At 36.1% G+C, this 25,608-nt stretch overlaps 1 protein-coding gene across 1 annotated transcript; it reads right to left on the bottom strand.

The window, feature by feature from the left end:
* Positions 1–9,087: 9,087 nt before the first annotated feature.
* On the bottom strand, positions 9,088–22,108 carry LOC107537218 (transmembrane protease serine 11B-like). Its single transcript, XM_087827379.1, has 10 exons — positions 22,086–22,108; positions 18,197–18,315; positions 16,409–16,524; positions 16,251–16,318; positions 14,826–14,986; positions 13,382–13,420; positions 12,436–12,613; positions 10,497–10,756; positions 9,981–10,123; positions 9,088–9,249 (listed from the first exon to the last, which is right to left on the bottom strand). The coding sequence occupies exons 1-10, from the start codon at positions 22,106–22,108 to the stop codon at positions 9,088–9,090; spliced, it is 1,269 nt and encodes a 422-aa protein (XP_087683505.1).
* Between the last annotated feature and the right edge of the window lie 3,500 nt (positions 22,109–25,608).

The raw sequence follows: 25,608 nt of genomic DNA, 5'->3' as shown, positions 1-25,608 counted from the left end.
ATTCGTTAAGCAGCACGTCACCTTTCTGAAGCACTCCCCGAATCACTGTACAAAACTACAAATTCTAAACCAAAAATATGCCTATGTGATAGGGTTGTCTCCATGCAGGAAATTAAAAATTCTGTGGCAAAATCACAAGTTCCTCTTAAACTCAATTATTTTATTACAACCCTTGGGTGGGAGTCATATTGGGAAAATAGTTTTATTTATGTCAGAATTTTAGGCAAGCAAATCTCCACTTACCTATACATAATGTGCTGCTATATTGGCTGTTGATGTCAATAGAGATAAAGGGAACTTCTGCACTTCTTTTGTCCTGATCAGTGGTTCTCAGTAAATGTACTAACCACAGTGATACCTGGGATTTTAAGGGCTGGGTGCAAGAGCAGAGGGTAATTAAAAGGAAACTTGTTTAACAGGTGTTAGCGGATGTGCACTTGTGGTTTAAAGGAAGAACTGAAAATTGCTCTTTGAGTCGGATACTTTAGAAAAAGACAGTAGACAGAAGTTGGATTGGTTGCCCAAGAGGTCCGCCCAAGAAATACCGCCACATATTGGTGAATCAGTGTTCTGACTCAGATTCCATCCATTCCTTTTATGATACAAAGCTCCTCCTCAGTGAAACCAACTCTATTCACCAGAGCAGTCTTTGACAAATGCCTTAAATATATGTTGTTGCTTTTTTAACGATAATTCTGCTACAGCATTACTCATTTGTAACATGCTTAATCTAAAAATTCTCACTGGCACTCTGTACATAACTATGTAGGAATAGATTTACAGATGGAGGTAGGTTTTGGTATAAGAAATATCAGTTCTCTTTTGGTAATTCTTTATAAGAAATGGAACTAATTTATCTAGTCAATGGTTATGTTACTAAGGAAATATGGAATAAGTTTTTGATTAACACAAAATTTTTATAAAACAAAAGATCAGGAGATAATTTAGATATTTTGGATACAAATATCTAGGTTCTAAGCACCATCTTTCACATCTTTAACCATTCACTCAATCAATTCATTTATTTAATGAATATTTTTCATGTACTTCCTGAGGCTACCCATTGTTCCTAGTAGTGGAAATACAACAATGGATATAATAAAGTTCTTGCCTTCATGGAGCTTATACTCTAGTGGGTAAGACAGACAAACACTCAAGAAAACAGCAAATATATAATTTAATGTGATATATTTATACATGCTATAAAGTAAATAAAGCAGAATAATTGGGTCAAAAGTAATGTGTGTGTGGGAGAGGGAGGGAATAGCTGTCTTTAGGTTGGCCTAGAAAGGCCTCTCTGAGGAGGAAGCTTTTGAACAGAGACCTTAACGATAATATTAATTTTCATGACATTTCTCTATCTTCAAAACTCTAAATTGCTTTTAGGATAAAATATAAACCTCTCCAGTTAGTATTCAGGTCTCTTTAGAATGCCATCTTTTTTTATCCATGATGTTCCTTAGTAATTTGGTGTAACAGAGAGGACGCGACGTCTATTCCAATGCCAGTTCCACTAGTAACTAGCTGTTTGATATATCTCTCTCTGATCTTCAGCTTCCTCATAGGTAAAAATGAGATCTAACAAGAATGAACCTGTAAGGTTGTTGTATCAACTGAGACCATATATACCAAGTGCTTGGCACAAAGCCCAGGACGTTGTATTATCTTAACAATGACTTTACCTAAAGATTGACTTCACTTGAGCCATTTCTTAGAGTTCCATTTCTTGAAGGGAAATGCCTTTCTGCCTCCATCCATTTATTCATGCTGTTTAATGTTCCCAGGACTGCTATTTCTACCTACCCAATGTTTGTTCATGCTTCACAGGCCACCTGAATTGCCACTTCCTTTTTCTGGTCTCTAAACCACCATCAGTACTTATTTTGGATTTAATCATCTGCTGCGTTAAATTGATTCCTATTTAAATTTGTCCTTGGGATGGTCCTATCACCCCAATGAAAGTGCAAGCTGCTTGAACTTTGAAGGCATGGACTGTATCTTATATTTCTGTTTTCCATAATAATCATCAGAGTTCTTAGTATCCAGTAGATGTTCAATAAATAAATTATATGTTTGAAATAAATGATTAGCATCCAAAATATAAGTAGACATTCTAAAAGTTAATAAAACATTTAATAATATTAAGTGTAGATAGGATTTAACAATATTCACAGAAGAAATAGATGTGCAATTAACATATAAAATATACTTACAATCATCCATTAGTAATTATAGAAATACACATTGAGCATTGACCTAGGATCCAGGAGATTGAGGTTCGATTTCCAGTCAGGGCACATGCCTGGGTTTCGGGCTCCATCCCTAGTCAGGGGGCGTGCAGGAGGCAGCCGATCAATGACTCTCTCATCATTGATGTTTCCATCTCTCTCTCTCCCCCTATCGCTTTCTCTCTCTGAAATCAATAAAGACATATTTAAAAAAAAAAAAAAAGAAATACACATTGAAACAATAATAAAGCACACTCAAATTAAAAATACTATTTCAATATTTGGTAAGCATGTGGAGAAACAGGCTCTCATATGTTGATGGTAGGAGTAAGAATTGAGGTAACAATTTTAGAGGGCAATTTGGTAGCATCTATTTAATTTAAAAACTACATCTCTCATTATCAATCAGTTTCACTTCTAGGTATTATCTAGCTATCTATCCTGGCTACAAAGTTTGCAAAAGCAAAGAAAATGAAAACAGATTATTGGTTGGTAGAGGAATGGTGAAATAAACTATGGTGTTTCAATATTATGGAATGTTATTTAGGTGTTAAAAGGAACGAGGTTATTAATAGGGTGGGCTGACTCACTCATCCTCCATTTTAAGTTTTCTTTCAATGCTCCAGAAATTAGAAAGTTAAAATTTACATTTCCCAGACTTCCTTGAAGCTAGGATTCTGGATGCAAATTAGATTCTGCGAGCTAGATGCACTCACATGAAACTTGGAAGGGTGAAGCAAGAATCCAAATGAGACATTTGGATTTCTGTTAGTAAAAGGTCATAGAGCCCTAGCTGGTTTGCTCAGTGGTTAGAGTGTCAGCTCACGGACTGAAGAGTCCCAGGTTCGATTCTGGCCAAGGGTGCGCACCTTCACCGCAGGCTCGATCCCCGGCCGGGATCCCATGCAGGAGGCAGCCAGTCAATGTGTCTCTCTCACCCAGATGTTTCTCTCTCTCCCTCTCTCTCTCTCCCTCTCTCTCTCTCTCCCTCTCTCTCTCTCTCCTTCTCCCCTCACTCTCTCTGAAAAGCAATGGAAAAGATGTCCTCCAGTGAGGATTAAAAAAAAAAGTTAAAAATAAATAAATAAAAGGTCATAGATATAGGATGCTTCCTGCACAACATTCCACTGTCCATTGTCCAGCTTCCTGGGAGCCAAGAAGCAATTTTCGAGTAAACAGAGACCAGAGCAGCTTGTAGGTGTACGAAGGCTATAGAGGTAATATCATTGGTGCTGGTGGCTTTCTGATCCCTAGATCTTAGGTATTTAATTTGATAATGCCAGTTGCAGTCTCTTCCCATGGGTATCAGTTCTCTAGTATTCTGTCGGTCATCCTTGAGGCTTAGCTTAGAGCCTTGCACTTCCAGCCCTCCCAACAGTTTTTGAAGTATCTGGTATCCTGCTTCAACTTGCTTTCTGTTTAAAATGCCTTTACTTCTCTAAACCCTGACTGATATGTTGTTGATGTATGTAGAAAGACTTCAAGAAAAACAGTAAAAATATGAGATGCAAAATGGTAATTCAATAAGATACCATTCCTACTTAAATAGTAAATAATATTTTACATTTTAATGGGTGCTAATATAGATACTTAAATTCATGTATTTATAAATGACAAGATAAATAAATATATGAAAAACTATAGAAGGATTCACAAAACAATGATTATCCTTGAGGGGAAGGAAAGAGACCAGAATGGAAAATGATGATTAAAAAATAACTTTAGCTTGATTTATAACGGTTTCTTTTTTTCACAAAGATAACATATTGATACATTGGCTACATAATTTTAAAAATTTAGATATACGTATGAAATATAAGCTTATCCTTGATATGGATCTGAATAAAAAATAAGTTGGAACTGGCAATAAAATATAGTTTTTCAGGGAGTCAGGGCCAAATTAATATTGACTAAAAATTAATTGTATTTATTGGCTTTATATAACATTCCAGGATGAGATGAGGGTTTAAAGACAATAAGCATAAAATCCATGAGAACACAATGGATAAAGTCTCACAAAGGTTTGAGGTAATTTTTAAAAGATGGTAAGAATGTAGCAGAAAGAAAAAAAAAAAGTGACTGAAGGACATTCTAGACAAGGAGTACACTATTCGGAAAGGCCCATCATAGCATGTTTCAGAAACCTCAGTAGCGTGATTGGATCACAGGTTAAATGCAAGGGCATGCTGGGAGATAAAAGAGAGACGTATGTAGCAGCCAGATCCTGATAGTGCATTTCAGTTTTGTTCAGTTGAACACAATGACAACCTCCACTGAAGTAGCCACAGGACCAAGAACACATAGATGGAAAAGAGCTCTTGAGAAGTTCATGACTAGTAACATATTCAGATGCATAAACAGATAATTTTTACATCTTGTGCGATGTGCAATGACAGGTATGTGCCTGGGAAAATGTGGAGCACCAGCAAATCATAATAAAGAATTTTGGTTTTATTCTTAAAGGATGTTGAGGCCAGGGATGAAATAGGATTTTTTTGTTGTTAAATTTGTTGTTGAAAGTATACAGATGTCCCGTTTTTCCCCATTGACCGCCTCTACTCCGTGCCCACCTCCAGCCCCGGGCCTTCACCCCACTATTGTCTGTGCCCATGGGTTATGCATATATGCATGTAAGTTCTTTGGTTAATCTCTCCCCACCCACTCACCCCCGCCTTCCCTCTGAAATTAGTTTGTTCCATGCTCTGTGTCTCTGGATCTATTTTGTTCATCAGATTTCTACATATGAGTGAGATCATGTGATACTTGTCTTTCTCTGCCTGGCTTATTTCACTTAGCATAATACTCTCCAGGTCCATCCATACTGTCCCAAAGGGCAAGAGATCCTTCTTTTTTACAGCTGCGTAGTATTCCATGGTGTGAATGTCCCACAGCTTTTTTATCCACTCATCTACTGATGGGCACTTGGGCTCTTTCCAGATCTTGGCTATTATAAACTGTGCTGCTATGAACATAGGGATGCATATATTCTTTCTGATTGGTGTTTTGGATTTCTTAGGATATATTCCTAGATCACTGGATCACTGGGTCAAGCGGCAGCTCCACATTTAATTTTTTGAGGAACCTCCATACTGTTTTCCATAGTGGCTGCACCAGTCTGCATTCCCACCAGCAGGGCACTAGGGTCCCTTTTATTAATTCTCCCTGATTACTACAGCCTTGTTCCTGTTCTGATAATGGCTTGGACAAATTCCTCTAATACTTTATCTTTCATCAAATGACTGGGAAGGAAAATGTGGGGACAATCTCTCATTACCCTGGCTAGTGATTTTTGCATTGTTTATTATTTTTTGTAAATGAGATAAACCTGACTTAAAAGTCATTGATGTAGGCTTATAAAACCAGAGATAGTTATTTAATGGAATTCTTGTATAATTTGTACCCCTATATTTAGTAAAAATAAAGTTTTGTTTACTTAACCATGAGTGTCAACTGTGACAAGTTTTATTTTTATTTATTCATTTACTCATTTTTTTTATAAGAGAAAGCTTATTTTAGAAAGTCACAGAAGTAAAAGAAGTGAGCTGTAGAAGAAATGGGCTCAGAAAACAAGTTACAGAGGCAAAAGAAGGGCTCTTGGAACTGTGACAAATTTTAGATGAAAATAATATTTTAAGAAACAACAGAAGAAAGTATGATATAATTATTTTATTTTCAGAATTAAACATATTAGAGAATCCAACATATTAAAATAACATGTAATTGTGTTTTCTAGAATCCTTTAATTAACTACTATAAACTGCAAATCAGAAATGTCCTTATATCACTGCAAAATGTTTCAAAAAGAGCTTCTTCTGAAACTTCTGCTTGCATTGAAATTATGAAAAATGAAAACAAATAACAAATCTTCTTGACCTCAGTCACTAGCAGGCAATACTTAAGGCATTTAGCAAAAATATCCGGCACAATGACCAAAAAGCTAGTCTGTAATATCATGGAATAAAAATTGTGTTCCAATGCATCATTTAGTGAAGATTTCTTTTAAAAGCATAAATAAGAAATACTTACATTCAGTGGTGTGCTTGTAAGTATTTAACAACTTGGTCCCAGGGCCATGGTGTAGGAGGTACTTTGTAGCATTGGCCAACTTTGGTGGTGTAAATACACACAACCAATTTCAAGCTAAGCACATGATATTACCAAGCATGGATTTTGGAAGAAGTGAACAGTAACACTCTATTATATTTATCTTTACTGTACGGATACAATAGATGCAAATAACCTCAAGACAATAAATACTAGTAATATGTAGTAAAATAATTAAAATATGATGAGTTTGGGGTATTTAGTATCCTTAATTTTCAATTATGGTGTGTTTCACAGCTGGTTAACACAATCCCTGAAGTTTTAACATTCAGCTCATACAGTGGTGCAAGCCAGCTTCAGCACACCATTGCTGCATTTTTAAATATTAAATTCAAAAAGATTTCACAAGTCTGGATATTTGAAAGGACTGATAAGATTCCACAGAGAATACTTACATAAGGCTTTTATTTAAAAGCAAAGAACATGTACATCGAGAGAGAGTACAGGCAAGCATAGGGAGGCCAAGACATACACGAGCTGCAAGTTCCCCACAGTCATTATTCAGACACATACACATTTTGTGTTCAGTCTGAATCACCAAAACCTGTTAACTCCAAAAGAGCTCAAGGCAGAAGTTTCCAGCAGGATCTTAGATCAGTAATCAAACTGGCCCAGGGGTTGCCATGAAAGGTTCAGAACTTAAACCTCACATGAATCCTAATGGCCTCATATTGGCCAAGAGTCAAAGCCAAGTATCCAGGAATTTCCAGAGATAAGGAGAGAGCTCATCCAGTCCAGTAGTAAACCCTACGCAAATTCTAATAATGAAAATAAGCAAGGCTAATATTTCAAATATTGATACTCAGAGTGACTCCATGACTAATGTATTAAAAGCGAAGGGCTGCCCGGCTGGGCGCAGCTCAGCAGTTGAGCATCGACCTAGGATCCAGGGGATCGGGGTTCGATTCCCGGTCGGGGCACATGCCCGGGTTGTGGGCTGCAGCAGATCAATGACTCTCTCATCATTGATGCTTCTCTCTCTCCCTCTCCTTTCCTCTCTCTGAAATCAATAAAGATATATATATTAAAAAAAAAAAAAAAGCGAAGGGCTAACGGGAAGACTAAGGTGAATTCTATTTTGATAAACTAATGTAAATTGCCTACAAGAACTTTGAAGTAGAAATTTCAGCTATGTGTAACTGAAGGTCCAGGGAGAAGTCAGAGTTAGAGTTAAAGCATTTGGGAGTCACCAGCAAAGAGTCGGTACTGAAAGCATTGGCTGGATAAGGTTGTGTAGGTCATGAGGGCAAGTAGAGAAGAAATCTGAAGCCTGATCGCTGGGGCACTCCAACATTTACAGTTTGGGAAGATGCAGACGACCAGCAAAAGAGACTGGGAGGAAATAGCTGAAGACAGAAAACTGTTTCTGTCCACACATCCACCTTGCTTATTTCCGTCTCAAGGCCTTTATACTTGTTTCCTTTGAAGTTCTCTTCTCTCAGATGTTTTGTATGTTTTGCCTCTTCGTCATTTAGGTCAAGTTCAAACGCTCCTCCCTTAGAGAAGTAAGTTAGACTGCCCAATCTCAAGTACTCTCCATCTGCCCCACTATTTTCTATTATAGTACTTTTTATTGCCTCCATAACATTTATCACAATCTCAAATTATCTTATTTATGTTTACAATCTTCATCCACTAAATGCAGCATCCTTGAAAGAAGATTCTTTGTCTATATTTGACAGTTCCTAGAACACACTAGGTGCTAAAAAAATATGTGTGTCCTGCCTGAGAAAGGAGTCGAGAGAGAAAAACACTTCAGTCGAGAGAGAAAAACAGTCACACCTGGTTGTGGATTGGTTTTATGCAGGTCATTTAGGTCACACTTTATAATAAAAAAGTAATATTATAAACAATTGAGGAGAGAAGTAGTTTTAGTTTATTTTAGGTACTTTAAAAATTTGGGGCTACTTTTTTAATATTAGGAAATTATTTTCAGAGATTAGAGCTACTCAGTTGGTTCCACACAGTTCTCTGCCCTTGAAAACCTCACATTATTTTTGTTGCAAGTGAAGGCAAACAAATGACAAAAGGACAACAAGCAGAAAATGTTATTTAAATAATTGCAGCTTAAGAATTATTTTTAAATTTCTGATTAGTTTAGTACATAAACTCTATGAAGGAAAATTCATGTGAGGGTTGCAATTTATCAGTGAGGCTGAAGATTAACTTTAAGCAAATAATTTTCCCTCTCTAGTCTTTAGTTTCTCAATCTATAAATTGAGAGGCTTTGTCTAGCCCAAACTCAGAAACCTCTTCTCCACTCAAAGATTGTATGATTTTATGTGGCACACAAATTATCTCACATATAAGTAAAAAAATGAATGTACATTTTATGTCTTATGTATTCCAGTTTAACAAAATGCAATTAAAATTTATAGAATGAAATATAATTTATTTGGTAGGTGCAACATTTATGTTCTCATACTAAAAAAAAGTGTTTTTTTTAATTCTAAAAATAAATTAAGGTCAATTCTGAATATAGTGGCAGGATAAATCAGAACTAGGCAATTAATAAAAATATTCTGGCCATCTTTTTTTTTTCTTACTGTTTCCTCTATTAGTTAATAGAGGAAGTAAATGGATAGTCTTTTAGATATAATAAAATATACCTTTATCTATGATAAAGACCTTTATGTATTTGTACATAAGAAAATGATTGGTATACCAACAATCAAAAGAAAAAGATTTTGAAGCAACAGATAAGAAAGCCCTGCAGTTGGTTGTCTTTATGTTTTGTTCCAAAGTTACTTTTCGTTCAGAGTCCAGTCTTGGAGGTAATCCAATCACGATACGCAGTCACTCGGGTGTAGACACCTGGCTTATTCTTTTTAGCGCATCCATCGCCCCAGCTTACTATTCCAACAAGGTGCCAGATCTTTCTAGAGTCAGGGTAAACTAGTGGTCCACCAGAATCATTCTAGAAGAAAAAGGAGAAAAAAAGCTTCTTATCCTGTCCAAGATTTTCCTTTTACCTCTCTTCTGGAGTTATCAATAGCCCCTGGGCATTGAAAACAATCCACGCCCTTTAGGCTTAGAAACTCTGGAACTTGGGTTTATTCAACAGGGTGGTGACTGGAAGTGGGGCGAGGGGGGAGAGGGCATAGAGGGGATAAATCATAATGGAAAAATAAAATAAAAATAAGCAAAACCCAGGGAAACTCCAAACCAGAATCAGCTGTCTCCAGCTGCCACTTGTTGGATTGGGCAGACTAGGAATGAATTGAGAGTGAGCCCAGCCTTGACTGTGGAGGCCACTCAGCTGCTCTGTGATGAAGCCTCTGGGGAACGGGCGACCTGTGCACCTGCTAAACCCGCTGCATCTCCAGGTAAGAAGGAGGCAGCATTGTAGATCTGCAGGTTGCCCAGAAAACAGGGCACACCTGTTTAATTACCTTGTAGCTATTATTATTTGTGTGCATTCGTAGACTGAAAACTCCATGAGGGCAGGGATTGTGTTCCCCACTGCATCCCCAGCACCTAGGCTGGTGTCTGGGATATAAACGGGGGTAATCAATATTCTTTATATGGATTGAAATAAGAAGGAACTCTGTGGAAATCATTAACACAGAAAAATATCTTGTGGTGATAAAAACTGCCATTTAATTCGTACTTTGGGAGAAAATGATTTGATGGCGAATCTAGACGTACCTGACAGGCATCAGCGTTTCCTGACATAAATCCGGCGCATAGCATGTTATCAGTCACTAAGCCAGATAATGCATTAGGCGCATTGCAGACTTTGTTACCGATAATCTTCACAAAGGCCTCTTGAAGGACACTTGGAAGGGGACCTAAAGGCAACAAATTCTGCATATTAAGGGGATCTTAACTTTGCTGAGACAAAGAATGCCCCAAATAAAGCAGAGTCTTTCGGTCGCCAGGAGTCAGGCCAGTCCCAGGCCAGGCTGCTCTCTTTCCCACATTGATTCCAGCCGGTTCCCTCACACAATTCCAGTTTTTCCAATTCTCATTCCCAGAGAGATTTCGGAACTTGAAGACAATGCCATGCTTTTGGTTCCAGCACTGGGTTTCTTTTCAGTATATTTAGGGATTGGTTAATTGCATGAGAGAGTGACTAATTGATTGATTGATTGATTGATTGATTGATTGATCTTTTAAATAATTATTCCCATGAAGCTATTATGTTTTTACAGAAAAACTTACCGTTCATATAAAGGGCTCCCCATCCTGTAACTACAACACTGTCATTTTCTGAGAGCTTCATTTTGGCATCAGGAAGACAAATTCTACGAATGTACTTTGAAAAAGAGACTTCCTTGGCAAGCTGCACAAGGGCAATGTCATCATGAACCCCAGGACTGCTAAAATTTTCATGAGAAATAATGTTTTGGACTTTCCCTGTCATATATGGTTTATTTACTACAGTTCCGAAGTTGACAGTCCAATCTTCTGAATTCGTTTTGCTGGAAAACACAATTCAATTTAAATATTTTCAGTTTCTGTGCCACAGCAGTGTTCCTAGTGGTCATATCATGACTTTAAGGCATGAGATTCCCAAATAACATTGTAAAGCACTTAAATTCTTATTTTTAAAAAATGGCTTTGACTTGCGGATGTTATAAATGCTGCAGTCATATAAAAATAATGCTAAGGACTATTAGAGCTGTCAGCCTTCTGCAAATCCCCCTAACTAGAGTCACTGTTGTCTTCTCCTCCTACTTCAGTCCCACCCAGTTTCTGAACATTTGACTTGAGTAGGAATCATCCCAGCAGCCTCAGGGGATGGGGTCTAGAATCACTCATTGCCAGACAGTCTGGATTTCGAGAGCCATTGAGAGGCTCTGGCATCTGAAAACGTAAAAAAATTGCCACTTGTTCTCACCTAGTCACCCTATTATTCTACGAAGTCAATACATTTTGGCTTCTGATTTAGATTTTATGACCCATTTCACCAAATCCCACTGAAACTCTCAAGTTAGGACCTAACATCCTGTTTAACTATTTTCACTCTCCCTCAAAAGATCAGATTCTTGGTTTTTGTTTGTTTGTTTTAAGGTTTCAAGACCTTCTTGTAACAGTGACACTCTTCAGCCCTTCTACCATTCTAGAACCTTCCATGACTCCACGTGCTTCACAGATCTGTTTGTTAAACTTCATTCCCTTAGACTCAGCCCCAGCGCCACCTCCAGAAATTTATATTTAAAAGGTTTAGTGATATGCTTAAGGGTCTACACTTTTGATAAGTCTCCCAGGTGGTCCATAATCCATGGACTACTTTTTGAAAATTACATCAGAGGGACAAATCTTTGTAAGTGACTTCTTCAATAAGTAAGTCTCATGTCATTTAGAGATGTTCCCAATCGATACAAATTTTCTAAGCATATTTTCTAATGTTTTATTTCACAAAATTTTTCCTACTTCAAATTACTCTTTTTGTTTACTATCCACAGAATATAACTTCTCAACACATTTTGAGAAGACTGTTTTCCCAGCCCAACACACACATTGTTCTTTTCCATCTACTCACCCTATTAATCAAATCTTATATCTGTAGGGGCCATATCAAATTTTATATCTCCATATCTCAGTTGGATATGCTGTCTTTATTCATCAAATTTCCATAGCTCTTACTTGTGTTGTATGTAAGACATTTACTATACTATGCTGTCTTATACCTTGAATACATCACATTTTAAATTCTTTAACTACATTGTAAACCCCTGAAGGGCAAGAAAAGTAAGCACCTAGTAACTGGAGTCAGACATTCCTGAGTTCACATTCAGTTTCTGTCATTTAAGGGCTATATGGTCTTGGCCTAGTTATGTCACTATTTCTGAACCCCAATTTCCTCAGCTTTAAATAAGCTTACCTTCTGTGCAGAATTATTGTTATGATGAAATAAAATAATGTAAGTAAAACAGATGCTGTCAGGTCAGAGTAGCTATTTGGAAAATGAGAATTGTTTCTATTCACTTTTCCTTTCTTTGCCAAATTTAAATATGCCTGCTTCCCTTCAAATTTGCAGGTAATTGTAAATGTACATGGCCTTGATGAATGCTCAGACACTTAGGTTAGCCCCCACAAACTACCAAAAATGGGCCAGCACCCAGAATCCTACAGATAGTCAGAGTTTTGCACTTACTTAGCAAAGCAGTGAGCTGCAGATAGTAACCACCTGCTGCTGATCAGAGACGCTCCGCAGTGGTGTTTGCCCTGCCACTGCATGCTGGCCTGCCACGGCCATGCCCCCATCTGGGCATTTTTTCCATTCACGATTCGGTTGCCTGCTCTGATACTGTTGAACAGTTGTCTCCCACAACCTGAAGAAAGGATTTTTTTTATACAAGAGCAGGTATCTTTGATAACGCTTTATAAGATATGTGTCTTAAAACATTACTTTAACCCCTTTGGTGATTGTCCAGCATCTCCTGAGTGATGCTTTTTCACTCCTGGAATGTACTGTCATCATGGTTTGGGTGACTTTCACATCTCTTCTTTTCCAGTCTACAGCATCTTTCAACCACTGGCTGTTATTGTATCTATTTCTTATCATTCTCATCTCTCCAACTGCAAAATTTTTTGAACGTGTATACTTTGCTTCATTAATGTCTGCATCTTGAATAGCAGAAATATTCCTTATAGATACTCCACTGAGTGCATGAATGCAGGGTTATGTCTTGGGAGAACATGATACTCCACAGAGAATTTGTTTAAAAGGTACAAAACTGTTTTTCATCAATAATAAATATATTTGATACAGCCTAGTTTTTTATATTCTTATTATCCTAAATTGTCCTTTTTTCCCTTCAATCTTTCCTATTTTAACTTATTCAGAGTGATTTCCTTAACTCATAATTCAATTCTTTGGAATCAGTTCTTATTTCATCCATTTGGACAACTCCTTATAAAGTTAAAATTGATATGCCAGTGTTTTTCAAAAAGAAATTCCAGATATATATCTGATATATCCAATAATTCTGAAAGACTACTATGGATTTTCATGTAATATACATCAAGGTCCTTTTTAGGAAAAAGATGGAGAAATGTTTATGAGTGTGTTAAATTTACAATAAAATTTCTAAACTTACATTTGTTGGTAAGCATTTCAGCATTATCCTTGCTGATTTCTGAAATTTAAAAGACATTAAATTGATAAGACATAATTTACCAAGCAATTGCCTTCAGTCCGAGGACATAAAGGCTAAGTTTTCCAGCCCAATCATGACCAACATTTAACAAATCCAGACTGTTTCATGTATTATTGGTCCCTCTTACTGCTACTTGTTATATTTTGACCGTCTCTCCACATCTCTACCAGGTATAGGAAAAGGGGAAAGGAAATAAAAGACAAAGCTCTCAATTGTATAATAGTTGTAGTAAAATACTTAGAGAGGTAAAAGCTGACATTCTTACTATTAAAAAGGACTGGGCATTATCTTTAAATTTCTCTATGATAATTCTTTTTACTTTGACGTACTCAGAGTTATCTATATTGTAAAGAAAAAGGTCCAATTAAAATTCTATTTTATTGGACCTGTTCTGCTCTTTGGGATCATCTTATTACTAAGGCTAAATTCTAAAATTTTGAGACTTTAATTTAAATTCAAGTCTCTTTTCTATTGGGAAGAGACTTTAGAGAGAAAGAGAAGAGTAGGGAACTAAAGGAAGACACACTGGAAAGTGCTGCCTGAATCCCGGGGACACAGGGGCAATAACTAGTGGAGCCATCTATCCCGACAGCCACCCACAGAGAATTGCATTGCCCCTTTGAGAACTTCTAGTTCAAACTCACTTCTCATCAGTGGCCCATTGGTGGTAGAGTCTGTATTCGGAGTCAAAGGAGCTGTAACTGCCACCTGGCAGCCTTCATAGACTTCAAGGACACTCGGATCAACTGTCTGTCCAGAAGCACCACAAAACTGGGTTCTGTAACCACATGCTTATCACCTAACAGGCCTTTAACAGCACAAGTGAGAATTTCAAGACCTTCACTGGACCTGGAAGATCTTTACAAACTTCACTTTCTGTACTGTGGCAAAGTCCTATCGTTTTCTTCCCTTGTTTTCTAGGGAGTTAGTCCAGACGGGTTTTTTTTCTTTAATACTGTTACTCCCATTCGTCCTCAAGAAGCAGTGAGAACTTCCTATGCCCAGCTTCACTCTTACCACGTCACTGTTTACACTGAATGATCAAGAAAATTCTAACTCTGTTTCAGGTAATGAGATCCTGACAAGAGTAGGGGCTGGGGAGGAATAATGCTTCAGTTAGGACCCTTCACTGCCTTTTCCACGCATTGACAGCAAACTCTCTCAAACTCGCATGCTCACCGTTTAACCATTTCAATCACCCTTCAGGCAAAAATTCTTTGGCGCTGTCCCTTCTACAACCAATTCACTGTAGAAGTGCCAGACTTGGGGAAGCATATTTTTTCCTAAATGAATTCCTGAAACCCTTGGCTTATTTTTTTCCTAGTACTCTTTTTGTTTTTTAAAATAGTTCATAAGCACAAATATTAGAAAATAAAGGAAATACCCATAAGTTTAATGGAAGATGGAACTGCATTCCAGGACACCGTGTTGTCTTTCAACATCTGAAGTAAGACAGCTTTGATTTCAGTCTTCATGATGCCCCTCTTTGCTGGAGGAAACTTGAATGTCAGCTGCAACTGTACACTGGAACCATTGGGATGAGGGCTAGAAACAGAAGAGATGTTCTAGTATGTTGCTTCTTGATTTTTTAGATGTTTTTTGAACCCATTGAATGTCCCACATTTTAATTATTATATTTTCTTTATATATATTAAAAATAATACACAGAAATTGTTCCAGCATGTTTAAAGTGCAAGGGTTCCCCAAAATCTTCTAACTGGTTCAGAGGTATTGTGCATGGAAGAAGATGTGAACCACAAACTAGAAATCAGAATACAGGGTGGGACAAAAGCAGGTTTATAGTTGTTCATGTGGAAAATAACACAATAATTAATAAATAATAATACAACAATAAATTCTTTGTTTCTCATACTCACAACTATAAACCTACTTTTGCCCCACCCTGTATTTTAAACACATAGGAGACACTGAATACTGGCCAATAAATGATTAATTTGAGATTTTATTATAACACAGTAAAAAACATGTTCTCATACAGGTATTTTCAAATAATTTTAGATTAAAAGATAAGTGAGAACTTAAATGTAGAACTAGGAAGCATTCAAAAGATAACTTCTAAAATATATTCAAGGGCAAGTGCTAAGATCCTTTTTATAATTTCTTATACATGTCTACTTCCTGAGAAATCTCAGAAACGCAACTATAAAGCATGAAGAAAATCTCCATTATTTGTACATTCAGTACATTCTTTTTATTAATCAGGAAAGGAAATTAATTCATTTTGGAAGACAAATGCTATCTTAAATGATTCACTTTGGTCCACAGTTATTACAGTAATGGTAATGCTAGAGAGACCAAAAGAAGGCTATTTTAGGAAAGGCATGCCAGGTGGATATGGGCGGAAGAAGAGGTGGCTGGTATATGGGTAGCAAAACAACCAGGTTGGATTCCTTGTTTTCCATAGAGTTACAGTTACCTTTTATCCTAGAAGTCAGTTAGACCTGCCTGACATGAGCAACCTTGCAATTCCCCTTCATGTATAAGATTACAGATTCGGACAGAGCAGTTTCTGCCTTGAACAGAAATTGGTTAAATACAATGATACTTTAATTTATGGACAACTTTTCTCCCTTCCTTCCTTCCTTCCTTCCTTCCTTCCTTCCTTCCTTCCTTCCTTCCTTCCTTCCTTCCTTCCTTCCTTCCTTCCTTCCTTCCTTCCTTCCTTCCTTCCTTCCTTCCTTCCTTCTTCTCTCTCTCTCTTTTCATGTTGTTATTATGTAAAACCAGGGCTAATGTGACATATCGCCTACTTCCCTTTCCATAGCATCCTGAATAAATTTGTACTCACAGAAGTTTGATGACCTGAGAGTTGATATATTCTTTGTATATACTAGAATTTTGAAATCGGTCCAACATCTGTCAGGAGAAAAAAAAAACACAAAAGAGCTACCATGTCTATTTTAATCAAATTTATAATGAAATTAACAAAATAAATCACCAACTTACCTTAGTCTCAATATCTTTGCTCAGATCTGTACTAATTTGTGAAGGTGCATTTTCACAGCTATCATTGTATGTGACTCCAGAAATAAGAAAATCTCCTTGGTAATGGTAAATCTTTCCTGTGAAATAGAGAAATGTGCAAAGAATTTTAAAACAGAAATTGGCTTCAAGTCCCTCCGTATCTTTATCACAAAACTAACATTCAACCCAGCTTTAGAAATAACCAGAAGGACTGAAAAAGGGAGAAGAGGGAAATGAAGGAAAACTAATATTCGCTTATTCTAGAAATGGCAACTACCCAGCATACACGAAGTGACCCCTCCTTTATTCGTAAGGTAATAGACATCACCGTTCTTCAGTATCCTCCTCAAAGCACTAATCCAGGCAGCTGATGGCAACTTACCCGAGAATGCACTAGAGGTGAAATGTGTTTTTCATGTGTAACCTGAATTCTTAGCCTAGTGATTACCCAATTAACTTTTTTAAGCAGTTCTGATACAGGAAGTATTACAAACGTCTCCTTGCACTTTCTGGATGACCTATACTCACTTGCACCCTTTCTTATGCCCCATTGCCTGTTGGCCTGCTTTCCGCGCCTTGAAGTCATTCCTTTATGTCCTGATGTTGCCCTGGCACTTCCCTGTGGCATCTGGTGCCTGGTGCCTGGCGGTGTCACAGGCCTCACATTCCCTATTCTTTCCTCTCTCCAAATGTAAACTGCTTCACCTGATGTACTAGGCCACCCTAATTTAAAACATGACAACCTACAGGTAGCTCTTTCACGTCACCTATGTACTTTTAAAAATAGGAACTAGTAGGAAATGGTATCCTGTTTTGGTTAAGGATTAGCCATTCACATATTTTGAGAACAGTTGTGTGCTTTTGAGCCACCTTGAAAAGCACCACATAGTCTGTAAGGGGTGCTAATAATAGACTTTGAAAAATATGATCACCTGAGCTGTAATACTTCATTGTACTAGAAGTCAGAAACATCATTTCAACCTAAAATAAAAATCAGTTTTCTTCTATCCTTACAGTTTCCTGTATTTTTCCTTCTGGCAACCAGTGCATGTGAAAGGAAATGCCAGGTTCTGTCTAAGAAGTTACCTAAGGTCACTCTGAAAAGAGTAAAGTATATAAAGTTAGATAAACTAGTTCAATTTGTTAAATACAAGGTGAAACAAATTGGCTGTCACCTCAGCATATTACTTTAGCCCTCTGGGATTATTTTCACTAATAACAAAGACTAAATTACATTAAATAAACTCCAAGACTCTCTTTTTCCTACCGTTTTATAATTTTAATCTGTAAAGTTTTTCACCAAACAGAAGAGCAAATAAACAGACTCTTTAGCACTGTTACATTCAGTATGCTGAACTTGGGTATGTGCAGGAGAGCAGATTAATCTGTCAATACTAGAATTGAGCCGAGAATAGTAGGAATCTCTACAATTTGAGGTATATTTACTAAAAGATATACCAACTCAACTACAAGCTTACTACAAGCTCCTTTATTGACAATGAATATTAGCATCGAAGTATTGACTGTTTCATTTTTGTCATATCCCCATAGTTGATGATACAACTTATAGAGTGGATCAAGGAGGCATCTAATTCAAAAACTTTTATAAACTTCAGTGTCAAGTAGTAGAAAAGTATTGTGTTGAAACAAACCACTAAGTAAATAATAAATTTTACACAAAGAAGTTTAATATTTATGTCGTTTCTTGACAATTCATAAGTAAAGGAGATTTAGTAGTAAGGGTGGAAATTGAAAATAGTTAATACTGACCAACTGCCAGGAAATGAACAAGGAGACCAATAGTTACTCCCAAGATTGCCACCACTCCAAGAAGAATAGGGATCACCGTACATACTGGCCAAGATCTCCTCTGGGAGGGCACTCCAAACCTGTGACAGGGGGAAAGTGATTCAGATCAGGCGACAGACACTCTAAATGTACCTACCTCTCCTCCAGCGCCTACAACATGGCTTATAATACATGCATCAGGCCTTTACATTAGCTAAAGCGCAGGAGCCTCAAATGCCCAAACTGGATACACGCCCAGCGGCAGCCCAGCCCCAGGAGGCCCCGGTCGGACCCGGGCAGGGCACGCGGCCGCGGGCTCCATCCCTGGGAGGCGGCGTTCAGGGGGCAGCCAAGGCACGTTTCTCTCTCAAAGTCAATTTAAAAAGATGGACAGGCCCTGGTGCTCATTCTTTGAGTCAATCATACTTAAGTGCTATGTTAGCTTAAGTACTATGGGGATACAACTGTGAGCAAAGTAGACATGGCTTTTGTCCTCATGTTAGGGATGAGAAACTGGTTTGCTCTTTTTATTTACCTAAAGCACGTTGCATAGCATTAGGTGTGGTCTGGTTGTATTTCTCTAAACTATAGCCACATCACGCACAAGGGTATATACAGATTCATAAACAAATATATAACATAGCCATTTATAAGTTTTACTTAAATGTGGAAGGAAATATCGTATCAATTGCACTTATTCCTGTTATGAGATCATGAATAGATTTTTTTTCTTTTTTGTCTACTTTTTCTTTAACTGTATTTTCTAATGTTTCTACAGTAAATGTGGATTATTTGTACAATGTAAATTAACAAATAGGTAAGTTTCATCATCAAAACAAATCAATTAAATAAAAAGTAATCAGAAAATACAGTGATTTGGCATCATAGAGTGATCTAGGGCTACAGTTGGGCCTTATGGTCACTCTCAGTCTGATCTACATAAGGTTTGGATACTAGTTATTCTTCCTATCTTGAAAGACGTGATGTCACAAAATTGCTCATTTGAAGGAAGAGCTGTAACATTAAAAAACATCTCTGATTTCAAGTTCAAAGCAGCTTCAGCTGTTTCCTCAAACTCTGTATTCTGCACCCTCCTAAACAAAATGTACAAAACAGGAGCTTGTGATCAGCAGATATATTTGGCAGGTTAAATAGTCTCTATGAATATGAGTATCTTTCTTTTTGTTCTAATGCCTAAAGAGCCAATTGATTTTTAGGTAGAGGAAAATTTGGGGGTTTTGTTTTGGTTGTTTTTTACATTTTTTTAAAACATTACCTTATGTCACAACAGTGCAACTCCACCAGTCTTATTTCCTCTCTGCTCTGTTCTCTATTCATAATCCTACCTCTTCCTTATATCTCTTTTGATGACTTGTTAATTCATGTTTTCAAGAACCATAATCTCTTTCAAGAAACTCCCTATTTCATGTATGCTTTCATATTGGAATTCTATTGTTTATTCTCATGCTCAGAGCAAAAGGATATTCTAGCCATGTCTCTAATACAAAATGAATCACACCCTAAAAGAAATATACAATTAAAGCAACTAATAACAATATTTTTAATCTTACTAATATCTGAGAATATGTTTCCTGTAATGACTAGAAGTTCACTGTGATAGTGAGGTCTCAAATCTGTTTTGGATTAGCCAGTAGTAATTTAAGACTGGTAGTTTAGTCTTTCTGAGACACGCATATCAGTTTGAGGGACTCAAATTATGTAGCCTAAATGGTGATTCTAAAGTCACTGAGATGTTTTCTATACAAACAATCACTACATAACAGCTTATAAAATGTTTTTCTATGAAAGCCCTTTTAGATGTTCTAAAGAAAACATATTGTTGAGTATAGCACCGATATGGTTCCCCAGCCCCTCCCATTATGGATCTCTTCCTGTCATAAACAATTGAGATTAGATTTTTTTATATCTAAAATATCATAGTAGTTTATGATTTATTCAACTTTTCCTTTAGTAAATGTGATGCATGGACTTTAGGAATTGATTATTATTTTGAATTACTGAAACCATTAAAATTATGTTCTAAATACTAAAAAATGTCCATTCATGAAACACTTTACTCTTTTATTTACCAAATTAACTTTTGGCCATAGTTTTTTTTTTTAAATGTAATGATTTGCATTCCAGGATGAACCCCCTCATGAAAAAGAGAATAGGTTAAAAATTAATCTTCAATGAATTTAACCAACTTCAAATACTTAACTATAATTGCCTCACTTTTGAATTGACTCTACTTCAAGTAAAGGCTCATTGCTGTTCTGACATAATCCACCGTTCACCTTAATCAAATTACAATAATAATATTCATACAAATAATAGTAACTACATTATTCCCAATTTTAAAACATCAGTCTCACTATAATTTATCCCACAGTCCATACCAGGTGTAGTTTCGTAGATCAGATGTCCTTCTAACCATATTCTGATATTGCATTTGCAGTTAGGCTGCATAACAAACTACTCTTCATTTATTAGACCTTCAGTTACAGACCATTTGAATTAGATGCGCCTAAATTGTTATATAGTGAAGAGAGTTATTGTAAGATTCCTGTGCAAAATTCCCCAAATTTTATAAAGATAACCCTTTTTTTTCATAGAAGACTTTAAATCACTAAGGAGAAAGTTTTGAAGAACAAAGAGAGAAATTAATGATCAAATGAGCTGAATGGCCTCCTGTTCCAACTTTCTCCTGGAACCCTAAAGAAACAGTACCCTAGAAAGGGATCTCATTTAAATATTTATGAAGTTTTGAGGACCCCCAGAAGTTTGCCAGCTGCTAATTCAGAATGTGTGTTGTAAAGTGCATTATTCTAAAACTCTATAAAGACATTAAGAGTTTTAAATTATTTCTATAGAAACATTTTCTATTATAAAATAGGATTTCAATTTTATTACTAGAGAATAAAAATGGTAGTGTTCTTATGGGTGGTTATAAAAAAAAAAAGTAAGCAAAATTTTGCTGAAATCTGATTCTCTTTTCCAACTTTCTGAAACTTTCCTAGAGACTTTGCAAGGCCTTTAAATCTCAGAAACAAGAGCATGTTTTTGACAGTCCAGAAAAAATAATTAGTAAAAAGCTAGAAGATACCCTATAGTAGCTTGTTAGGTTTTTACAGACTTAATTTCCCAAATAAAGTCCCCTTTACCTGTACATAATTTTCTGATTGTTGTAGTGGTGTCAGGGACAATGATGGTGACGAAGATGACAACGATGATAATGGTAATAAAAGTGAGGATCTTCTTGTGTAGCTCTTAAATTGACCGATGTTTCACAGGTTTATGTGCCACATTCAGTGTGGGTTGGTTGGTTTTTATGGGTTGGGTGAAATGTAAAGAATAAATCAGATGAAACTTGTCTGACCAGGGTTAAAGACTGTCATATTTCTATAGTTTCAAGATAAGAGTCATCCAGGGAATGACAAACTTCCTTGACTTGGCCATTTAGGAAAAAAAAAAAATTACAGCTTTGTCTTGGGTTAGTCACCTAAAAGTTACACCCAAGGTACAGCTGAGTGGTAAATTGGGATAATCTGTATCTGCTTGACCAATTCCATTCTAGTGACTTCTTCCTCCTCAACTGAAACTAATTATAACTATGGAGAAGTTTCTGACCAATGACTTTCCACAAGGCATGAATTTCAGTATAACTAATATTGCCATCATTCTCATGTAAATAAAATTCTATTTCATTGTGGTTTGCATTTGCTTTTCCCTAATTACTAGTGAAAATGATCATCATTTCACATACTTTTGGGGGGGTGCTGGAGGGCTGGGTTTTCTCTTCTGAGACACCTGTTCATAAATTTATCTTATTTTTTCTATTGGTTGTTTATCTGTTTTCTTCTGGACATACCTGAGTTTTCTATAATATCGCATTGTATACAGGAAACGTATTTATATGTTTTACGTTGACTGATAGTAGAGCGCGCAATAAAAACTACCCGCAAACAATGTGATATAATAAATATTGTGGTTCTGCATATAATTGCTTGGAAGTCACCCCTCCATCCTAACAAGTAGAAAGTTCAATCAACCCCATTCCCACAATAAATACTGAAGTAAAATTCCTTTGGGCTTCTCACTGAGGGAGGTAAAAGGAGCCATTCTGAAATATTACAGAGCACTCTATTCTTCTTAACAAGGCTTGCCATCGGGGGTAACTAGTTACCAGGAGTCTAACCTTCAGAGGTATTATCAGAGCCTTTTTGCCCTGGAGAAGGGAAATACCCAACTTCAGACCATTCCAGCCACCCTATTCCACCTGAGAGCAAGAAGAAAAACTGAGAAACACTTGTGAAGTTTACAGTCCAGAGGCACAGGCTCACTAAAAGACTGGACCTAATCATAGGGCTATAGAACACATCCTGGGCAGTGTTGCTAAAGGCCTATTGAAAGAGGAGTCTCAAGGGAAATTTTTAAATATTGAACTAAATAAAAACTAGAACACAATTTATCAAAATTTGTTGAATGTAGTGAAAGCAGTGCTTAGAGGGAAGTTTAGAGCATAAATGCATATATTAGAAAAGAAGAAAAATCTCAAATCAGTAACCCAACTTTCCATTTTAGGAATCTAGAAAAAGAAGAACAAGTTAAATCCAAAGTAAGCCAAAGAAAAGGAATAATAAGAAGTAGAGCAGAATTCAATGAAAATAAAAACAGAAAATAAATAGAGAAAAGCAATTAAACCAAAAGATGGTTTTTTGAAAAGAGCAAAAAAAATCAATAAGCCTCTAGCCAGGCTAAGAAAAAAGAGAGGATACATATTATTGACATCAGAAATGAAAGAGGGAACATTACTACAAGTCCCATGGACATTAAAAGAATAACAAAGGAAAACTATGAACAACCCTATTCCCAGAAATTTGATAAACTTGATGAAATGGACCAATTCCTTGAAAGGCACAATCTACAAAAGTTTACACAAAAAGAAATAGTATAAATAAGCTTATATTTATGTGAATCAATAATGAAAAACCTCCCAATAATTAAAAACTGGTGGATTCTACCAAACATTTAAGGAAGAAATCATAACAATTCTCTCCAATCCCCTTCAGAGGATAGAAGCAGAGGAAATACTTCTAACTCATTCTATAAGGCCAGCATTAGAAAACGAAATTATAGGCCAACGTCTCTCATGAATATAGATGCAAAAATTCTCAACAAAATATTAGCAAATTGAGTTTTCAAAATATGCAGACCACGACCAAGTGGGATTCATCCAGGGTATGCAAAGCTGGTTCAACATTCAAATCAGTTAATCCAAATCATCATGTTAACAGACTAAAAAAGAAAAATTGCATCATCATTTCACCATCACTTCAATAAACATACTGGATATTAACCAATTCTGTTCAGATTTAATAATTATTTATCCTCAGTGTGTAACTTGATGTTTTGTCATTTAAGGAGGCCTTTTCATGCATAGAACATTTTAAAAATATTTAATAGTCTAATTTCTCACACTAAAAACCACAAAATATTAACAAATATTTCCCACCTTGATTTCTTCAAAGTATGTTTCTGTATTTTTATCTAAAATTTTAATTTTAATTTTTTTACATTTAGGTTTTGCTGCTATTATTTATGTCTGGTTATAAACCATTTATCTTTGTGTCAAGATAAGTTAAAGATACAGAATTTTTGTTAACACAAGTAAATAAATAGAGAACCTGCCTATCAAATAATAAGTTGAGATGAATTTAACATGAATCTCCTCTGTCATAAGCTGCACATTTCATGTATTGTTTTACACCTGCTTTAAATGTAAAATTATCTTTTTGTTTTAAGCTGCGATTAGGAATCTGAATTTATAATCTTTAATTCCTAAGCTTATACTAATATCAAAACCTATCTCTTTTGAGATCATTTCAGACTGAAACAATTAGAACCCACATACAAACAGACACAGTTAAATAAGAAATACTACTTCATACCATACATATCTGTTAGTTTTCATCAATTTTTTGTTTCTTTTTATAAATTTTTCCCAAGAATCTGTACAAATTCAGAACTCCTTTTGTTTTTGAAAGAGCTGCTCTAATTAGTTTGCTTTTGCAAAAATTTTAATAAAATTTAATTGATTTTCATAGTTTCTAATTTTCCAAACACTCCTGGCCTTTTACCATACTCCTTCTTCCCTGTTAAGGTAGAACATTTTGGGGGAGAGAAGTTGTATGTTTTTCTCCTCTCCTGACTTCTTTATAAATCATTACTTTTTAAAAAATTATATTGTCTGTTTTCATAATTCTATATTTTATCTTATTATTTTAAATAAATTTTAACTGGAGAATTTAACAATAAATATCTTTACCTTCTTTTTTGCATTACTTTTAAATGATTATCTCAGGAACTAAAAATATGCATCCTTATCATGTTCTGCTTATGTACCAATCTGCGACATCACTTTTCAGCCATGTTGCAGCGCTAATCCTTGTTTTCTGGTGCCTAAAGCCAGTAAGACTGCCTTTCTTAGAGACTTTTTTTATAACTATTTTTTTATTATTTTTTTAAACATATCTATTGATTTCAGAGAGAGGAAAGGAGGGGGAGAGAGGGAGATAGAAACATCAATGATGAGAGTCATTGATCGGCTGCAGCCCACAACCCGGGCCTGTGCCCTGACCGGGAATCGAACCCCGATCGCCTGGATCCTAGGTCGACGCTCAACCACTGAGCCATGCCCGGCCGGGCTTATTTTTCAATTACAATTTACATTCAATATTATTTTGTATTAGTTTCAGGTGTACAGCATTGTGGTTAGATAATCAAATACTTCATAAAGTGTTCCCTTTGATATTTCCAGTACCCACCTGGCACTGTCTATAGTCATTACAATATTTTTTACTCTGTTTCCTATACTGTGCATTACATTCCCCAGGACTACTTTGTAACTAACAATTAGTATTTCTTAATCCCTTCACCTTTTCACTCAGCCTCCCAAACCTCCTTCCCTTTGGCATCCATCATTCTGTTCTCTATAAGTCTCTTTCTATTTTGTTTGTTAATTTATTTTATTCTTTAGCTTCCACATATAAGTGAAATCATATGGTATTTGTCTGCTAGACTTTTTAGCTCCCCTCTGCCACCTGGACTGGGCAATACTCTCTGGCAAGAAACCATATGTATGTAAATCTGACCCATTATACTTCCTTCTTTTTACTCTCCTTTAATTGACTCTTCAGTTTTTGCCAGTTTGGGGGTTACTCTTTACCTCTTCATATAGTCAGTTTTTATATTTTTCTAAAGTTTATAACTCTAAGAGTGTTCAATATAAGATACTTGACCATTGCTGGAAGCAGAACTCATTGTTGACTTTTAAAGAACAATATTTTTTTGGTATGGACATTGATTTCATTTTTTTAAAAAAAAAACACCAA

Source organism: Miniopterus natalensis, chromosome 1 (assembly GCF_054644295.1).
Source record: "Miniopterus natalensis isolate mMinNat1 chromosome 1, mMinNat1.hap1, whole genome shotgun sequence".
Classification (NCBI taxonomy): Eukaryota; Metazoa; Chordata; class Mammalia; order Chiroptera; family Miniopteridae; genus Miniopterus; species Miniopterus natalensis.
The sequence above is the reverse complement of the archived record's forward strand: the minus strand, read 5'-3'. Positions and strand labels throughout refer to the sequence as shown.